This window comes from Lontra canadensis, unplaced genomic scaffold (assembly GCF_010015895.1).
Source record: "Lontra canadensis isolate GAN:19392208 unplaced genomic scaffold, GSC_riverotter_1.0 scaffold25, whole genome shotgun sequence".
Lineage (NCBI taxonomy): Eukaryota > Metazoa > Chordata > Mammalia > Carnivora > Mustelidae > Lontra > Lontra canadensis.
In genome coordinates this window covers 13,336,183-13,353,154 of record NW_022631019.1, presented here as the reverse complement: position 1 = coordinate 13,353,154, position 16,972 = coordinate 13,336,183, and the positions used below count along the sequence as shown (strand labels likewise).

The window sequence follows — 16,972 nt, the reverse complement described above, 5'->3', positions numbered from 1 at the left end:
CTGAGGTGAAGGCAGTTGCTTAACCTACTGAGCCACCCAGGCATCCCAAACTTTTCATTTTAAATATGTATTTGAAACTAGGTATTTCTCTCTGAACTTCCCTTTAAAGTCTGCTTTGGCTGGGGCCCATATATTTTGATGTGTTGTATTTTTATTGCTATTCAGTTCAGAATGTTTTCTAAATTCTGTTGTAATTTTCATCTTTGGCCCATGGGATATTTAGAAGTATGTGGCTTAATTGCCAAACCTTTGGGGAATTTCTAATTACTTTTCTGTTACCAATTTAATTTACTATGGTTGGGGAACATACTGTGTGATTTCAATCCTTTCAAGTTTCTTGAGACACCACATTGCTTCTAAAATGATTTCTGTCTTTTTTGGATTTTTGATGTTTTTTAGGAGGACTGTTTTAGGTAACCTAGCCATGTTAGTAGTAGAAGTCTAAAGTGTCTTTTTTTTTTTTTTTTTTAAGATTTTGTTTATTTATTTGAGAGAGAGAGAGACAGTGACAGAGCTAGCAAGAGAGAGCAGGAGTGGGGAAGAGAGGGAGAAGCAGCCATTCCCCCCTCACCCCCGCCCTGCAGAGCAGAGAGCCTGACAACAGGGCTCGATCCCAGGACCCTGCGATCATGACCTGAGTCAAAGGCAGACACTCAACCAAGTGAGCCACCCAGGCGCCCCTAATGTGGTTATAATTATACTTTTTTTTTTTCAAGGATAAGTTAATCGAGTAATTATTAAATGACTTACTTTAAATAATATAGTAACTAATTTGTTTTTAAGTCATTAAAGAAATGGAACCTGTAATCTTTGGTATAGGGTTTACTTTTTTTGTTAGATTCTAAGAGTTTAAAAAGCTGTAGTCTGGCAGCATCTTGGTCCAGGTCTAGACTCTGCTCATTTTGTTGCCTTTTTCTCTGATAAACGTGCATTCACAAGTATGTTCTGCCAATCTGAAGACTTGCATCCATCTCAAAGCTTGCTGTTTTATCCTGCAAGTAGACACTGAACTGCTGAATTTGAGCTGCCGTTGTCCTATTACTTTTCTTTGCTGTGTCTTGTACATTCTTGAGCAATTCTTTTATTTTTATTTATTTTTATTTTTTAAAATTTTTTTCTAAGATAGATTTATTTATTTATTTATTTAACAGACAGAGATCACAAGTAGTCAGAGAGAAAGGGAGAAGCAGGCTCGCCGCTGAGCAGAGAGCCCGATGTGGGGCTCGACCCCAGGACCCCAGGACCACGACCCGAGCCGGAGGCAGAGGCTTTAACGCACTGAGCCACCCAGGCGTTCCATTCCTGAGCAATTCTTACTCATGTGGTCCCCACACAGCTTGCTTTATTCTTTGGATGTATGTGTGAACTTTTACGTGTGACTGTATTTGGAAGGACTTTTATTTATTTATTTATTTATTTTAAAAAAGATTTTATTCATTTATTTGACAGAGATCACAAGTAGGCAGAGAGGCAGGCAGAGAGAGAGGGAGAAGCAGGCTCCCTGCTGAGCAGAGAGCCCGATGCAGGGCTCCACCCCAGGACCCCAGGATTATGACCTGAACTGAAGGCAGAGGCTTTTAGCTCACTGAGCCACCCAGGTGCCCCTGAAGGACTTTTAATAGCTCATTCCTTTGAGTTATTTTTGGAATCATGGTCATTTATCAATCAAGTAAGACCCCATACATCAATTGAAATTTTAATATTTTGAAAATAATCTAGTTATCTCCTAGGTATATGTTACACATGAAAATCAGTTTTTTAGGCATATGTACACCTGTGGTTTATTATACACAGTCTGTAAAGTAAAATGAATCAAGAACAGTTTATGAACTATGAGAGTGAAGGCAGTAATCGATTCCACAAATGTGTTCTTCATCTGTGTAAGATTGTGCGTTAGTTGGGACTGCCAACCAGATTGTCATCAGGACTGCACTTAATTCCTTTTCATTTCGGTCCTCTCTCGAATCAGTGTATTTACTAGAGCGCCAGAGGCACACATACAGTAGGGAAGCCCCGCCACGTTAGTGCCCACCTGCATATATGGGAGAATTCATGGGTCCAGGGTGGAAAGGGTAGAGTTGAGATTGAATTTTCCACTAGGAAAAATGGTAGGCGAGTTGAGAGGGTAAAGCAGTGCCAGACTTTCCGGGAAGCAAGAAAAAAAAAAAAGGACTGGGTCACTGCCACTGGACGACGCAGACTTTGTAGATGGAGGGCTCCCAGAAGATAGTGCCGGGAGGCAGGATGGGGTCATGTGTTGGAAAAGGCCACAGAGTGCACTACTGAGAACACCTAGGGCTGATTGCTTGAGAAATGCTAACTTTTTTCCTGTAGCAGGTTTTCAGGGCCATCCGTTGTATTTTGGACTAGTTCGTTCCTTTTAACAGAGCGAGATTTTTCCTTCTGTGTTGGTGGTGTCACCAGATCGGCATTTCTGAACATTTTGCTAATGGTAGGATTGTTTCTAAGCAGTAGGCTTTTTGTTTACCTTGGTAGCAGGAGGAAAGAACTGTTTTCAGCCGGTTTTCACTGGTTGTGAACTAGCTCACATCTCATGTATTTTCCTTGGCCTTTTAGACTGCACATGGTCCGTCTGATGCTGTTGGAGAGACTACTGCAAACCTTGCCCCAGTTACGAAATGTTGGAGGTGTCCGGGCCATCCCGTACATGCAGGTATCCCTCAGTTCGCCTGGGTTTGTCCCACTGTGGTCGGACCACCCTTCAGCATGCTCACTTCTCTCTTCTAGAGGCTTTATAAGGCTTTGTTTGGTGTTAGGTCATAGAATAATGGAATGCAATTTTGAACTGCAAGTTGTAGCCCTTAATGCTGTAGATGAAAAGGCCGAGGGTCAGAGAATTGAAAGAGATGCCTGCAGTCATCCAGCTAGTTATTGACAGAGCCAGGAGCAAATGTCTGGCCCCGAGATTCTCAGTGTATAGTGAGTCTTCATTAACACCGTGTTGGAGTGTGGTCCGCTAGCTGTTCTCCCACTAGCTGCCGTCCCCTTAAGCGGAAAGTTCTTTACTTTTGAGCATAGCACTTCACCCTCTGTTAAGCCACTTTGGTTGGTTATAATGTAGTTTAGTCGATTCGTTTTGCAAACTCTTTGCAAAACATTTTTTGTGATGCCAAGGGTGGCGTGTACCAAAATAGACTCTTCTGACTCCAGACACTTAAAGACCTTTGGATACCTTGGGATTTAGGATCTTTTCGTGGATTACATTTATGATTGATTGGGTAGTCAGGAAGATTGGGATTTCCTCTGAACCCTGTGTGTTTGGAGTCCTCTTTAGGGTCCTGGTGCTCATGTTTTCTCTCTCTATTGACTTTCAGGTCATCCTGATGCTCACTACAGATCTGGATGGAGAAGATGAGAAAGACAAGGGGGCCCTGGACAACCTGCTGTCCCAGCTAATTGCTGAACTGGGCATGGACAAAAAGGTAAGATTGGAAAGTCCTGACATGTGAGAAACAGGGACTGAGGTCCACTCTCTTAGAGGAACTTCACTTAGTTTCAGGGATAACCACCCACCGAAGGCTCCAGTGCCTTCTTCGGCCCAGGCCTCCTGTTGGATATGGATGTAAATGAGAAACAGACTGAGTGCCTGCCCTCATGGACCTTTTGTAGTTCCCGAAGCTGAAAACAGTAAATTAGTTGTTTGTCTCTTAATACAGCCTCTTAAGTGTATTGGGCTCTAGGTCATCCGGATGTAGTCCTGTGGGCACCTGTTTTGCCTCTAATTCCATGTGAGGAACAGTTAGTGCTGGTAGGCGGAGGGGAACCTTGTTGAGTGGACGCCTCAAGCTTAAAGTAAGTGTGGGCTTCTGGGCTCCGCGTCTGCCTGCAGGACGTCTCCAGAAAGAACGAGCGCAGTGCCCTGAATGAAGTCCATCTGGTCGTAATGAGACTCCTGAGTGTCTTCATGTCCCGGACCAAATCCGGATCCAAGTCTTCCGTCTGCGAGGTACTGTCGCTTTGAGCACAAAGGGGGTGCGGGGAAAGGCAAGAGGATTGTCAGCTAGAGCTGCGGGCAGAGGTGATAGTTAGAATAGGCTATTGTCGCTGTAGAGGAGAAGGAGTCCAGGCTGTCACTTCTTTAAGAGCAGAGCCACCACCTTTCCAGAGTCCCTTCCAAGCGCTGATCTTTGCCAGCGGCCCCTCCATTGGGGGGTTACGGGGTTTGGAAGTTCCGCGACTGACAAGAGGGGACTGTTCTGTCAGGCATGGGTGGCTAAGAGGATTCCCCTGCGGTGTGTTGCCATAAGGTGTGGAAATAAAGCAGAGAGAAAGTGGAGTGTGTGGTGGAAAGGAGATTAACACAAAGCAGAGAAGGAAGAAATGGAGGCTGGACGGCATCCAGTCTTAATGAGCTTATGGGCTGTGGGGTTTGCGGGGATTGGCAAGGCTCTCCTAATGGCTTTATTGACAGTGGCTTTTCTCCTGCTTTTTTTATTCATGGGACCACTTACCCCATCTCCTTTAGAAGCTGGTTTGGTGGGGAGAGCCCCTGTCTGGAGGGTGGGGCTGCTAAAAAGTGCTTGGAGTACAAAGTTTTCTCTCTCCTTGAAATGGGCTTCTTTTCTGGTTGCCCAGGGAAGGAGAGAACCTGCCCCTCCCAGGGGAAAGGTGTCCAGTCCTTGACCCCCTTGGCCTGTAGCATGTGCGCGTGGGCGAGTAGAGCCGGGACCTGTGGTGGGTTGGTTCCTAACACGCCATTGTTGGAAAGAGATGGGGAGTGTTTGAGTTAGTCGGGGGACTTCGAACTCAAGAGACGAGCTCCCTCCCCCAGCGGCCCACTCTGAGACTGTCCCTGGTGGGTTTCCTGCCCCTGCCCCCAGCAGCCTTACAAGCTCTTCTGCCCCCTTCCCTGTTTCCCCCAGTCGTCTTCCCTCATCTCCAGCGCCACAGCAGCGGCCCTGCTGAGCTCCGGCGCTGTGGACTACTGCCTGCACGTGCTCAGATCGCTGCTGGAGTACTGGAAGAGCCAGCAGAACGACGAGGAGCCCGTGGCCACCAGCCAGCTGCTGAAACCGCACACCACTTCATCCCCGCCCGACATGAGCCCGTTCTTCCTCCGCCAGTATGTGAAGGTGAGGCCTTTCCCCGGACGAAGGACCGCTCCTGCCCTCCTCCAGAGCACTTTCCTCCTCTGCAAGTAGGGCTGAAGGACCCGGGCAAGGAGCTGCCGGAGGCAGACCGCGGGCCCTGGGGGGCTTTGGGCTTGCTGCCGTTTAGTGAGTAACCACTTCTCCCGCCCTCCTGCCGGGGTTTGGACTCGTGACTGTAAAGCAGAGGAACTGAGTGAAATCAGATAGACCTGTCCTTTCATGTTAAGTTCCTTAGAAAAAGGGGAGCAGGGTAATGTCACAGGTGTGTGTGTGTGTGTGTGTGTGTGTGTGTGTGTGTGTGTCAGGAACACCCCCTGCTGTCGTCAGAGGCCATGGAGGGAGCTAGTTGAGAAGATGGGCTTTCTGATCAGGTGAGTTTGGGAACAAGCATTCCTGCTTACCAGCTGGGAAGCTCGGACAAGTTATGTGCAGCTTTCGTGTGCCTCGGTTTGCACACCTGGAAACCGAGGCTCCACACGGGGTTTGCTGTGTAGGGTTGTTGTGAGCACTGGCTGACCTGACGCAGGAAAGCCCAGCGCTGAGCGTGCCAGGGCCTGTCCACGTCCATCATCAGTGCCTTTTCTGCACATTTGTGTCTGGGCAGTGGCACGAGTGCTCCTCGCGGCGCACTCCCAACTGCTTTGACTGTGACATGGATAGAACTTTCGTAAAATGTGAATCGCATCATGTTCTTCTCTTTTCTTAACCTTTGCTGGTTTTTTAGAACTTTTAGGCCAAAAAGTTCTTCGAGTACCCCAGCTATGAACTTAACTCTCTAGCTATGTCACTACTGCCCCGGGCATGCAGCCCCCGTCCTGTGCCTTGCCCCAGATGCGGCATACTGCCTTCCTATTTCCTGTCCTCCTGAGCTGCTCTCCCTCTGCATCGCTTGCTTCCCCTCTGAGTTAATTCCTCGTCTTTCAAGACCCGGCTCACACACTGGGTCCTGGGAAAAACCTCCCCAACATGCACTTCCTGCTAGCAGGTCAGATCGCGATGGTCTTGCCCTCGGTCCCCAGAGTGCCCTGTGCACACATGGCATCTTCCCCTTGTTTGCACCCCTAGTTGCTTGGCAAAGACCCGATGAGGAACTGGTGGTTGAATACGTGAGACACATCGTGCCCCAAATTCTTGTAGGCTCTTCCTGTTGGACCATGTGGCCTGCAGGATAGCTGCTGCGTCCACCGTCCTCACCCCCTCAGCTCCCCCTTCTCTGTGGGCTATGCGTTAAGTGATCCCGGCTGCCTTGGTTGGGTGGTTGGTTTCTTTCTTTTTATAAGATTGATTTATTTCAGAAAGAGTGAGCACATGCGTGTGCACACGCATGCAAGTGAGTGAGGGGAGGGGCAGAGAGAGAGGGAGGATCTTCAAGCCGACTCCCCGCTGAACGCGGAGCCTGAGGTGGGGCTTTATTCCAGGACCCTCAGATCATGACCTGACCTGAAATCCAGAGTTGACTGCCCAACTGACTGAGCCACCCAGTTTATTTAATGTCTCTTGATAGCCTAGAAGGTTTTGGTTCTGGGGCATAGACTGCATCTCTCACAGGAAGTCAGAAATCCTTCACTGCCACTGTTTTTCCCATTAGAAGTTTAATTTTTGTGTAAGCAAAGTACAGTCAGCCCAGGGGCAAAACCCAGAGTGTAATTTTGGGACTTTTGAGACTAGTGAGGTCTGTGTCCTGGAGCCTGGGGCCTTGCTGGGTTTAAACCAAGCTGTCGGGCAGTGATGGCTCCAGCTTTGAAAGATACCGTTTACAGCTCTGGTATAAGCTGTGCCTAATGAGCAGGAAGCCAGCCCTTTTCCTGACCGTGGTCGTGGACACCTGTCCGTCACAGGTTCTTACACAGATGTTCTTCCCCCAGGGTCATGCTGCTGATGTGTTTGAGGCCTATACTCAGCTTCTGACAGAGATGGTCCTGAGGCTTCCTTACCAAATCAAGAAGATTGCCGATACGAACTCCCGAATCCCACCTCCTGTCTTTGATCATTCGTGGTTTTACTTTCTCTCAGAGGTAAGTGAAGCCCAGGCAATGCGCCAGTCAAGGAGAGGACATTGCTGTGACTGCCTTTTTTTCCTTTTCTTTTTCTTTTATTTAAGATTTTATTTATTTATTTGAGAGCGCATGTGGATGCAAGCACGGGGGGTGGCGTGAGGAGGAGAGGGAGAAGCGGGCTCCCTGTTGAGCAAGGAGCCCAGTGCGGGGCTCGATCCCAGGACCCCAGGATTACGTCCTGAGCCAAAGGCAGACACTTACCCAACTGAGCCACCCAGGCACCCTGGCTCTGATGGCCTTTATGGCCCCCTTCCGTCTTCACTGTCAGGAAGCGTTTCCCCTCGCAGCGCCACTCCCGCCATGTAGGTCTTGCGTGCCAGGTGAGCTGTGTGGTGAAGCTGTGGAAGATGGCTGTCAGAGCAAGCCATGGCTTTAGTTTCTGATTCTGTACGTTTGCCTGTTTCTGTATATGATGGTAAGGGATGAGTTTTTAATAAGTTGGATCCTGTCTGGAAAACAGAAAATGTGCTAAATTACAGAGAGATTTAATGTAGGGAGTTGGCTGACCGGCCACTAAGGATCCGAAAAGAAAAACAGGGAATGTTGAAGTAACACAGAGACCCTAGCTGCAGGCAGCCGCCGCCAGCAGACCTGTGTCTGAAGAGAATTCGGTCTGGTGGACCTGAGGAGGGGCTGCTGCTTCTGATACCCCAGGAACTGTGAGGGGATGTCATGCGGTTGGTTCTGGGAGGATGGAAAAAAGCCGATGATTAGAACCAACTGTAGTTGGTTTGTCCTTGAATACCAGAGAGGTGATGGAGGCTGCCGGAACGAAGGGCTGCTGTCAGGGTAGCAGGCAGACAGGAAGGAGCCAGTGTTTTTTCCTCGGGCCCTCTGGTGTCCCTTTTCGTTCCCTCTTGGCAGGACCTGATGGGGAGCCGGCTGGCAGAGAAGCAGTGTAGTTGGTGCACTTTTGGGCCGGCCATCGCAGAGCACTGTGTAGCCGGGGTTGGTGGGGGAGGTTGGAGACAGCTGAGGGACGGTAGCTCACAGTTAGCTGCCGTCGCGTTATCACAGCGAGCTTAAGATTTACTCTGGGAAGACTGACATGTTAGCAAGCCCCAAATGACCATTTTGGGTTGTATAGATGGAGCAACAACCTAACCTTTTCCCCACTTCTTTGACCTGAAAGATTTTGAAGATGTTTTCCTGACCATTTCATTCTGGGTGGGCTGGAGTGGAAGCCAGCTTCCTTGTAGATTCTAAAGGACTCCCAGGAGGGGAGCGGGAGTATTGCTGTTTCCCCCTCTTTGACAGTTTTCTTTTTCCTGTCCACTCTGTAAGGAGTACTGAATTCACTAGAGTCTAGCTTGGCTATGAGGAAATAGCTTGGTGTGTGTTTCTTACAAGTTTCTAACAAAAGTTCAAGAAAACCCAGGGCACTACTGCTGACACAGTTCCTGAGTCACTGACTCTCTGTGTTGCCTTTCCTCTCAAGTACCTGATGATCCAGCAAACTCCATTTGTGCGCCGTCAAGTCCGCAAACTTCTGCTCTTCATCTGTGGGTCAAAGGAGAAGTACCGCCAGCTCCGGGATTTGCACACGCTGGACTCCCACGTGCGTGGGATCAAGAAGCTGTTGGAGGAACAGGGGATATTCCTCCGAGCAAGTGTGGTTACAGCCAGCTCAGGCTCTGCCTTGCAGTATGACACACTCATCAGCCTGGTACGAGTGGCGAGGGGGACGGTGGGGCAGGGAGCCTCATGTGATGCGGCTCAGGGAGGTGGGCAGTAGGCTGGAGGAGTACAGGGCTTTTATATATTCAGAGAACGTCACAGTTGCAGTCGAGCTCAGGGTGGGTCCATAATGCTGCATATGAAGTGTAGTTGGCTTCAGGGTCTGTGATTTCCCCCTCACCATTCCCGCTTCCACCTGGTAGTGGTACCTCCATTATGAGGAGGAGTGGTTTGGGCTTCTTACCTGTGTCATTGGCTCATACGGGCAGGATTGACCTGGAATTTGCCAACCTCTGATTTTTGCCCTTGAATACTAAAGAAATGATGGGTCTGAAGGTAAATTGTTTGGACTTCCGGGAAGCAAACAGTATATTGCAAGGAAGCCTCTAGGTGAGAATGTCTTCGGTATTCTCCTAAACTAGTGTCCTTGCTATTGTGCTTTCACAAGAAAAAAGTAAACTGGGAGGGGAGGAAGGAAAGAAAAGAAAAAAGTAAACTGGATTGTAGTTTCTCATCGTGGCCTATCTTTTCTGCTGCTTTACTGAGTGGTGTGACGGGCCCCTGCAAACAAAGGCATTTGTGTGGTAGGAGTTGAATGGAGGAGGCTCAGTAAGAGCGACAGTGTGGGTGGGGCCTTGGTCCCAGGTTCCCCGGGGCACTAGATCAGCAGCCTCGCATAGACCCCTCAAGGCAGCAGGTGTGGTAGGTGCAGGCTGCTTGGTGGCCCTACTCAGTTGTGGAGGTCGGTTTCCATTTCAGATGGAGCACCTGAAGGCTTGTGCTGAGATTGCTGCCCAGCGAACCATCAACTGGCAGAAATTCTGCATCAAAGACGACTGTAAGCAGTGCAGCGACTTTTGGTGGTGGTTGTTCATTCATTCATCTCTTTGAGAACTGTTTATTGAGGCCTGCCCTGTGCCAAGCACTGAACTGGAGACCAGAGATGAGGCTATGAGCGAGACACTAAGACACTAAGAACTAAGACCTCTCAAGTTCTTAGAACTCTTGTTCAGCTGAGAAGACAAGTCAGAACTTCAGAGCGATAAGGGTCATAGATAAAATGTGGGGTGCTATGGAGGTACAGTAGGAGTCACTGACCTCCAGATTGTGGAGCGAAAGCTAAAGAGGAGCCTGTGGAGTCTAGAGAATCGTCTTAGTTGAAGAAGTGGAGGCTGGGAGTCGATCCTTAGGTAGCTCTTAGGACGTTTACCAGCTCATTTCTACAGAGGGCGGGAGTTCTGGGCAACATCTGGCAGAGAGGACTCGGAGTACAAGCTGGAGGGGAGGGGAGCTGTCCTGGCCGCAGGCAGACACAGCTCCTGCGGTGTGTCCGTCCGGTGCATTTGTGTCTGAGCTGAGCCCCCATCTCCTCTGCCTGCAGCTGTCCTGTACTTCCTCCTCCAAGTCAGCTTCCTGGTGGACGAGGGGGTGTCCCCGGTGCTGCTGCAGCTGCTTTCCTGTGCCCTATGTGGCAGCAAAGTCCTCGCCGCCCTGGCGGCCTCGGCCGGCTCCTCGAGTGCCTCCTCCTCTGCAGCGCCTGTGGCTGCCAGTTCTGGACAGGCCACGACGCAGTCCAAGTCCTCCACAAAGAAGAGCAAGAAAGAAGAAAAGGAAAAGGAGAAAGAGGGTAAGCGTCACTCTCTTGTCTTGGTGACCTGGGCGAGGTGTTCTGATTTTTCTTGGATCACATGGCTTATGCTCCTCTTTAGAAAGGGCTTTTTTTTTTTAGTTTTTTTTTGGCAGACAGATCACAAGTAGACAGAGAGGCAGGCAGAGAGAGAGGGGGAAGCAGGCTCCCCGCAGAGCAGAGAGCCCGATGCGGGGCTCCACCCTAGGACCCCGAGATCATGACCTGAGCCAAAAGCAGAGGCTTTAACCCACTGAGCCACTCAGGCGCCCCCAGAAAGCGCTTTTATTCCGATTTACTAGGACCTATAATTCTCATGCTCTCCAGTGTCCAGTTTTCGTGTCCTTGTCAGTTACACCTTGAACATGTGGCTTCCCATCCCAAGGAATGGTCAAAGTGTACTAAATGGTTTTAATAAGCCAAGTTTGTTTTCCTGTGAAATAATAAATGACACTCGTCGCGTGGAGAGGTTGTCAGTGTCAAATGATGCTTGCAGATGTGCTTTGTGAACGCTTAAATGCTCTGCATACGGAAGATGTTTTAGCTGATTCCTTATTATCAGAAAGACAAAAGGCTCTTCTGCTTCACTGCTTTTCATGGTCCTTGGAGGCCTAGGATGGGTGATCGGGGTGGAGAGCAGTGGAGGTGGCTTACCTTTTCCCAATTAATTACTCAACTAGCTGTTTTGGGTAGCAAACCTCTGAAAGGAAATGCCTCCTCCAGGGTAGCTGTGTGCGTGCTCAGTGTCCCTCCAGGGTGGCTGTGCGCGTGTTCGGTGTCCCTCAGGGTGGCTGTGTGCGTGTTCGGTGTCCCTCCAGGGTGGCTGTGCGTGTGCTCAGTGCCAGGCCTGTGTCGGCACTTTTCCCTGTGCTTTTTTGGTAGCGTTAACTGTCGCATGTCTCATATGGGGCTGGCCTTGGCTTTCCAATAAACCAGTAAAAGTTGTTTTCAAATTAGAACCATTTAGTTGAAGAAACTAAACTCTCAACTCTTAGATTCCCTCCCTCTCCATCTGGTAGCACTGGCTCTAAGACCCTAGAGCCTACTTCCTGCTCTCCAGTCCTCGGGTCTTCCATGATCTTGCAGGTGAGAGCTCGGGCAGCCAGGAGGACCAGCTGTGCACAGCTCTGGTGAACCAGCTGAACAAATTTGCTGATAAGGAGACCTTGGTTCAGTTCCTGCGTTGCTTCCTGTTAGAGTCCAATTCTTCCTCGGTGCGCTGGCAGGCCCACTGTCTGACCCTGCACATCTACAGGTAGGGTCCCGGGCTAAGTTTTGATGGTCTGCATGGGTCCAGGAGATGAGCGGTTGATGTAGTTCTGTCTTGCGTTGTGTTACACACTCACGGTCACGGTGCCCGTATTTACATCAGCCTGGATTCCCTTGACTTACAGATGTCTTCATCTGGTTATCTGCTTTTAGCCATTAAACTGACATCATAAGCAAGACATGATCACTTATTCCCTGAGAGGGCTCTGTTGAGACGTTTGTAAAGTGACCAGGCTTGACTCTTTAGGCCACCTTCTAAAGACAGGAAAGGAACTGAGCTACACCTGTTAGGATCTGCTGTTGAAAGAGTGCAAAGTGATTCGAACTTAAACCCTCGCTGTGGGGAGGTAGACATATCTACGGGAGCAATACCTGGGCCTTGTTGATAAATAAAAGGAACCTCAGGGTTTTCTGCTTGGTAACATGAACTGTCCTTTATCTACAGAAACTCTAGCAAATCTCAACAGGAACTCCTGCTAGATCTGATGTGGTCCATATGGCCAGAACTCCCAGCCTACGGTCGTAAGGCTGCCCAGTTTGTGGACCTGCTAGGCTATTTCTCCTTGAAAACCCCACAAACAGAGAAGAAGGTAACAGCTGATATGTGGTTAGAGGGGCTAACTTTGTGTATTTGTCCTTTTTTTCTCTTGAGTTAAGGACATCGTGACCAACCTGCATAGGGGGTACCCATGTGAAAAATCTTGAGATGGATCTTAAGCACAGACACCATGTGTCCCACACAGATGACACACACAACTAAGTACAGGCTGAATTTGCCTTAGCCAGCAGGAGATCAGGTGGGGAGGATAATACAGCCCATTACAGTTGCTTTTGGAAAGAAGGTGTCCCCCTGGTTTTCCTGGCAACCCTGACAACATCCCTAAAAATGTCTCTGCAACAGGATAACCATTTCATTACTTCTGCGTGGGAATAAAAATTACCTTCATCCACAGGGTCTGAAAAGTGGCTGTTGCAAAGATTGTGGAAACTTGTAGGAGTTAGGCCCAGCTTTGTATGACTCTGGTGGGGTCTTCTTGGGCAGTATCAACGAGACAGTAGAAGACCAAAGTCTTTTTTCCAGTAACTTTTTCTTGGGCTTTAATGTGGTCTTGATTGACTTCTGTTTCAGCTGAAGGAATATTCACAGAAGGCTGTGGAGATTCTGCGGACTCAGAACCATATTCTTACCAACCATCCCAACTCCAACATTTACAAGTGAGCTTGTTCTGCTTTGTCCCTATTTGAAGCGCCATTAACAGTCCCAGTTGCTATCTCCACATCCGTTTTCTCTTACCCAAGAATCGATATATCTCTCTCTGCTTGGTCTTTGAATCCCCCCCCCCCCATAGCTGGGGCATTGCATACACAGGGTACTCAAAATAGAACTGCTGGTTTAGGTTTTGGTATGCAGTCATTTGAGAATGCCTCTGATTTTCGAGTGTCTACGTCTAAGTTAGGTAAGATAGGTTTCCAGAAAATGGCTATATTAAAAAAAAACTTACTTCCCTGGTTTAATGGTGACTCATTTTTTTTCCCTCTAAAGTTCATCGAGGCATCATTTATATACTACAGAATTCACCTATTTTAAGTATACAATTCAAAGATTTTTAGTAAATTTAATTGTAAAATTTCTTGGAGTCGAATTTTAATATCGCTTTTTAGGATTCCTCTGGCCTTAGAACAGCTCAGAAATAGGAAACATCAAGGGTTGATTGGTTGAAATTCTCTTCCTGTGACTTCAAGGCTCTATTGGGATTTCTTACTTTCCCCTGTGTTCTTACTAGGGTGGGGCTCGCTTTAGGGAATGTTGAGCTGTGGCTCATTTGTGGCTTCTTTGTGAAGCTCAGTGCTTTCTAAGATGAAGACTTCCTTATGCTGAGACTGGTTTCTTCTTTAGCACCTTGTCTGGCTTAGTGGAATTTGATGGCTATTACCTGGAGAGCGATCCCTGCCTGGTGTGTAATAATCCAGAGGTGCCGTTTTGTGTAAGTGCCATCTTTCACCTGGGTGACCGTGAGGCTTGGAGGGCCCGTGGGTTTCTTGTTTGCAGAGGTTGAGTGTAGCCGCATGGGTGTTCAGTCACCAGTGGTGTGAATGCTTACCTGCCACACGTACCACCTTGAATAGAAACCTCGTCCGTGGATGAAGAGTGGGCTGCAGTGGTCAGTTTTGAACCCGTGGCCTTGAACTGACACAGTGTTTTGTGTGTTACTCCCATGTCTAGTATATCAAGCTGTCTTCCGTTAAAGTGGACACGCGGTACACCACCACCCAGCAGGTCGTGAAGCTCATCGGCAGCCACACCATCAGCAAAGTGACGGTGAAGATCGGGGATCTGAAACGGACAAAGATGGTGCGGACCATCAACCTCTACTACAACAACCGCACCGTGCAGGCCATCGTGGAGCTCAAGAACAAGTACGGGCTCGGCACACTTGGGGACGGGCAGCTTGTCAGGCTTAACACCAGTTGTTGGCTTTGATGGCTGCACTCGGGTGAAGCAGCATGTCCCTAGAGAGAGGCCTGGTATGTCCTCTTACCCACTGGAGTCCTGACTAGGGACAGAAGTGAAACACAGTTCCTAAGGGTGTTGACAGAGGTTCTTTTAAAGTCCTGTCCAGTGGAGCCTGTGGTGTCTGAGGAAGCAACTCAGCAGCCTGTCACAGGAGGGGAAGCTGAGTGGGGACTTCAGGCTTTTCCTTAACCATGTTAATTAGGGCAGTTCTAGTTTTATGTAACACCTGTGTTGGGAAGTAGTGGTCATTTCTTGGGTTAAGATGCTGTTTGCTCACAGCGCAGGCAGTAGGCAGTATCAGGAAGCTTCTCTGGCACATCAGTCCTTCCATTTCTGCGTGGCATGTTTCCTCTGTATCTGCCAGTGTTGGATCTTTCTAGCTCATGTATGCCAGTGCCTGAATGGGGGCACACTGTGTGTGTGCCAGAGAAGGTGCCAGCATGGCGTAGAGTGTTGACTTCTGGGGACAGTGCTCTTGTTGAAATCTCAGGTGTCGCTGTCAGCTAGAGAATGTGGGGAGGTGCTGCTTGAAGAGCTGGTCTGCACGGAACGGAAGTATTGGTATTATTCCGAGAGGCAGAATGTAGCTAGAGTTCACCACATCAGCAAGCGGAATTCTTCCTGCTGGAAGCTTTTTTCCTTTGTGGAGCAGTTCACATTGGTGATCTGCAGGTAGAAGCTGCCCATTGGGATAACCCATTCCCTTCTGGAGGAGAAGGAAGATTTAATTTTCTGTTGTGTAGAGTCAGCCCAGCAGCTGGTAAAACTGACTCTGCACCCCAGCTCTGCTACTCCTGTCTCTTGACATGGGAGAAACTGTGCAGCCTTGGCTTCTTTAACTGTGAAGTGGAGATCAGCCCACTCTCAGGGTGTTTAAGGATCAGATTGAGTTTGGTGTATGTAAAGTGCTGAGAACAGATCTAGCACACAGTAAGTGGCCAATAAATGTTATTTGTAATTACTATAATTATTCTAAGTGATGACACGCCTTTTCTTTTTCTGCCTCTACATGGCACATGGTACAAGGCACCTCTTAGGATTTGAGGTTCTTAGGGTGGCGTACTTTTAGAGTAATGTCTCCCCTTGATACAGACTTTGTCGTTTTTCTAGATTCTGAAAAATTATCTTGTATAGCATCTTAAAGCATTTGTGTTCTATCCTTTTTTATAGAGAATGTTTTTTAAATTAGGTTGCTATTACTTGCCAGATCTCCTTTTCTTAGAAGGAACCATTTCACTGCCTTAGGAGAACGCATGAGGACAGTCTTGCTCTTTGTCTCCTCAGACTGCCCTCATGGAGGGGTACGTGAATGGCTCTCAGGCCCTTGCCCCTCCAGCTGCCACTGTCTCTTCTAGGCCAGCCCGCTGGCACAAGGCCAAGAAGGTTCAACTGACCCCTGGGCAGACAGAGGTGAAGATCGACCTGCCCCTGCCCATTGTGGCCTCCAACCTGATGATTGAGTTTGCGGACTTCTATGAGAACTACCAGGCCTCCACAGAGACCTTACAGTGCCCGCGCTGCAGCGCCTCCGTCCCTGCCAACCCGGGGGTCTGTGGCAACTGTGGAGAGAATGTCTACCAGTGTCACAAGTGCAGGTGAGGGAGGGAGTGGCGTCCCGGCCAGGGCCATGTACGTTCCTTGTATCTCCTGCAGGAGTCTCAGTGTGGGCAGTTTCAGTGTCTGCTGCCTTCATCATAATTAGAGGGTTATGGGTCTGTGGAGTCCAAGGCTGGAAGGCGGGGGTGAGAAGAATGGTACACATGTCCATCCCATGGTGGTCTGGGAGTGGGGGGGTGTCCCTCGGTTTAGATCCAGGTCTTCTTTTCTTATTACCTGGTTGTGTGAGTCACCCTTGCCTCTTGTCATCCCGATACAGTTCCAGAGAATGTGTGTGGCACTCATAGTCCCCCTCCCCCATCCCAGCCTCTGCTGTCCCCTGACTCAAACACTTTGGTTTTTCAGGTCTATCAACTACGACGAAAAGGATCCCTTCCTCTGCAATGCCTGTGGATTCTGTAAATACGCTCGCTTCGACTTTATGCTCTATGCGAAGCCTTGCTGTGCAGTGGATCCCATTGAGAATGAAGAAGACCGGAAGAAGGTGAGGCTGGGTCCGACCTAGACTCAGGGCAGTGTCTTTAATGTGAGCTTTGGGTAGCAGGGCTGGTGGAGGGTAGTACGCTTTTCTTCTCTCCTGAGTCTTCCTCAACTCAGCTCTCTCTTCAGGGCCCAGCTTTTGGGGGTGAGCAAATAATGGCAGAGGGTTTATTGGAACACGTGCTTTGTGTAGCACTTCAGAGAAGTGTTGGTTGGGAATGAACTAGGATGTCTGCAGGGGCAAATGACTTTAGATTTGGAAAGGCAGGAGTCAGATGAGTGCCTTGCGTTGGTTCCGCAGATGTGTCGTGTTACAGCTGTGGGCCTTTCCTCAGTGTCTGCTTATCTGGGGGCTGATTCTCAGTCTGCATGGTGTGCTGGGACTGGGGATTAGGTGGCAGTCAAAAGTGGGGAGCTTTTGGGGGCACCTGGGTGGCTCAGTGGGTTAAAGCCTCTGCTTTTGGCTCAGGTCATGATCCTGGGGTCCTGGGATCGAGCCCCATGCCGGGCTCTCTGCTCAGTGGGGAACCTGCTTCCTCCTCTCTCTCTGCCTGCCTCTCTGCCTACTCTCTCTCTGTCAAATAAATAAAATCTTAAAAAAAAAAAAAGTGGGGAGCTT

At 49.0% G+C, this 16,972-nt stretch overlaps 1 protein-coding gene across 8 annotated transcripts in view; it reads left to right on the top strand.

Annotated features, from left to right (window-relative positions):
• UBR4 (ubiquitin protein ligase E3 component n-recognin 4) overlaps positions 1–16,972 on the top strand; it is a 133,661-nt gene that overhangs the window by 76,841 nt on the left and 39,848 nt on the right. For all 8 annotated transcript variants that reach the window (XM_032863583.1, XM_032863585.1, XM_032863584.1 and 5 more), the window contains 15 exons: positions 2,578–2,674; positions 3,336–3,443; positions 3,851–3,967; positions 4,884–5,093; positions 6,977–7,126; positions 8,607–8,834; positions 9,605–9,683; positions 10,227–10,472; positions 11,559–11,727; positions 12,187–12,331; positions 12,871–12,956; positions 13,639–13,726; positions 13,966–14,159; positions 15,612–15,851; positions 16,219–16,357. In XM_032863583.1, coding sequence (XP_032719474.1) covers positions 2,578–2,674; positions 3,336–3,443; positions 3,851–3,967; positions 4,884–5,093; positions 6,977–7,126; positions 8,607–8,834; positions 9,605–9,683; positions 10,227–10,472; positions 11,559–11,727; positions 12,187–12,331; positions 12,871–12,956; positions 13,639–13,726; positions 13,966–14,159; positions 15,612–15,851; positions 16,219–16,357 — 2,296 coding nt within the window. The remainder of the gene's footprint in view (positions 1–2,577; positions 2,675–3,335; positions 3,444–3,850; positions 3,968–4,883; positions 5,094–6,976; positions 7,127–8,606; positions 8,835–9,604; positions 9,684–10,226; positions 10,473–11,558; positions 11,728–12,186; positions 12,332–12,870; positions 12,957–13,638; positions 13,727–13,965; positions 14,160–15,611; positions 15,852–16,218; positions 16,358–16,972) is intronic.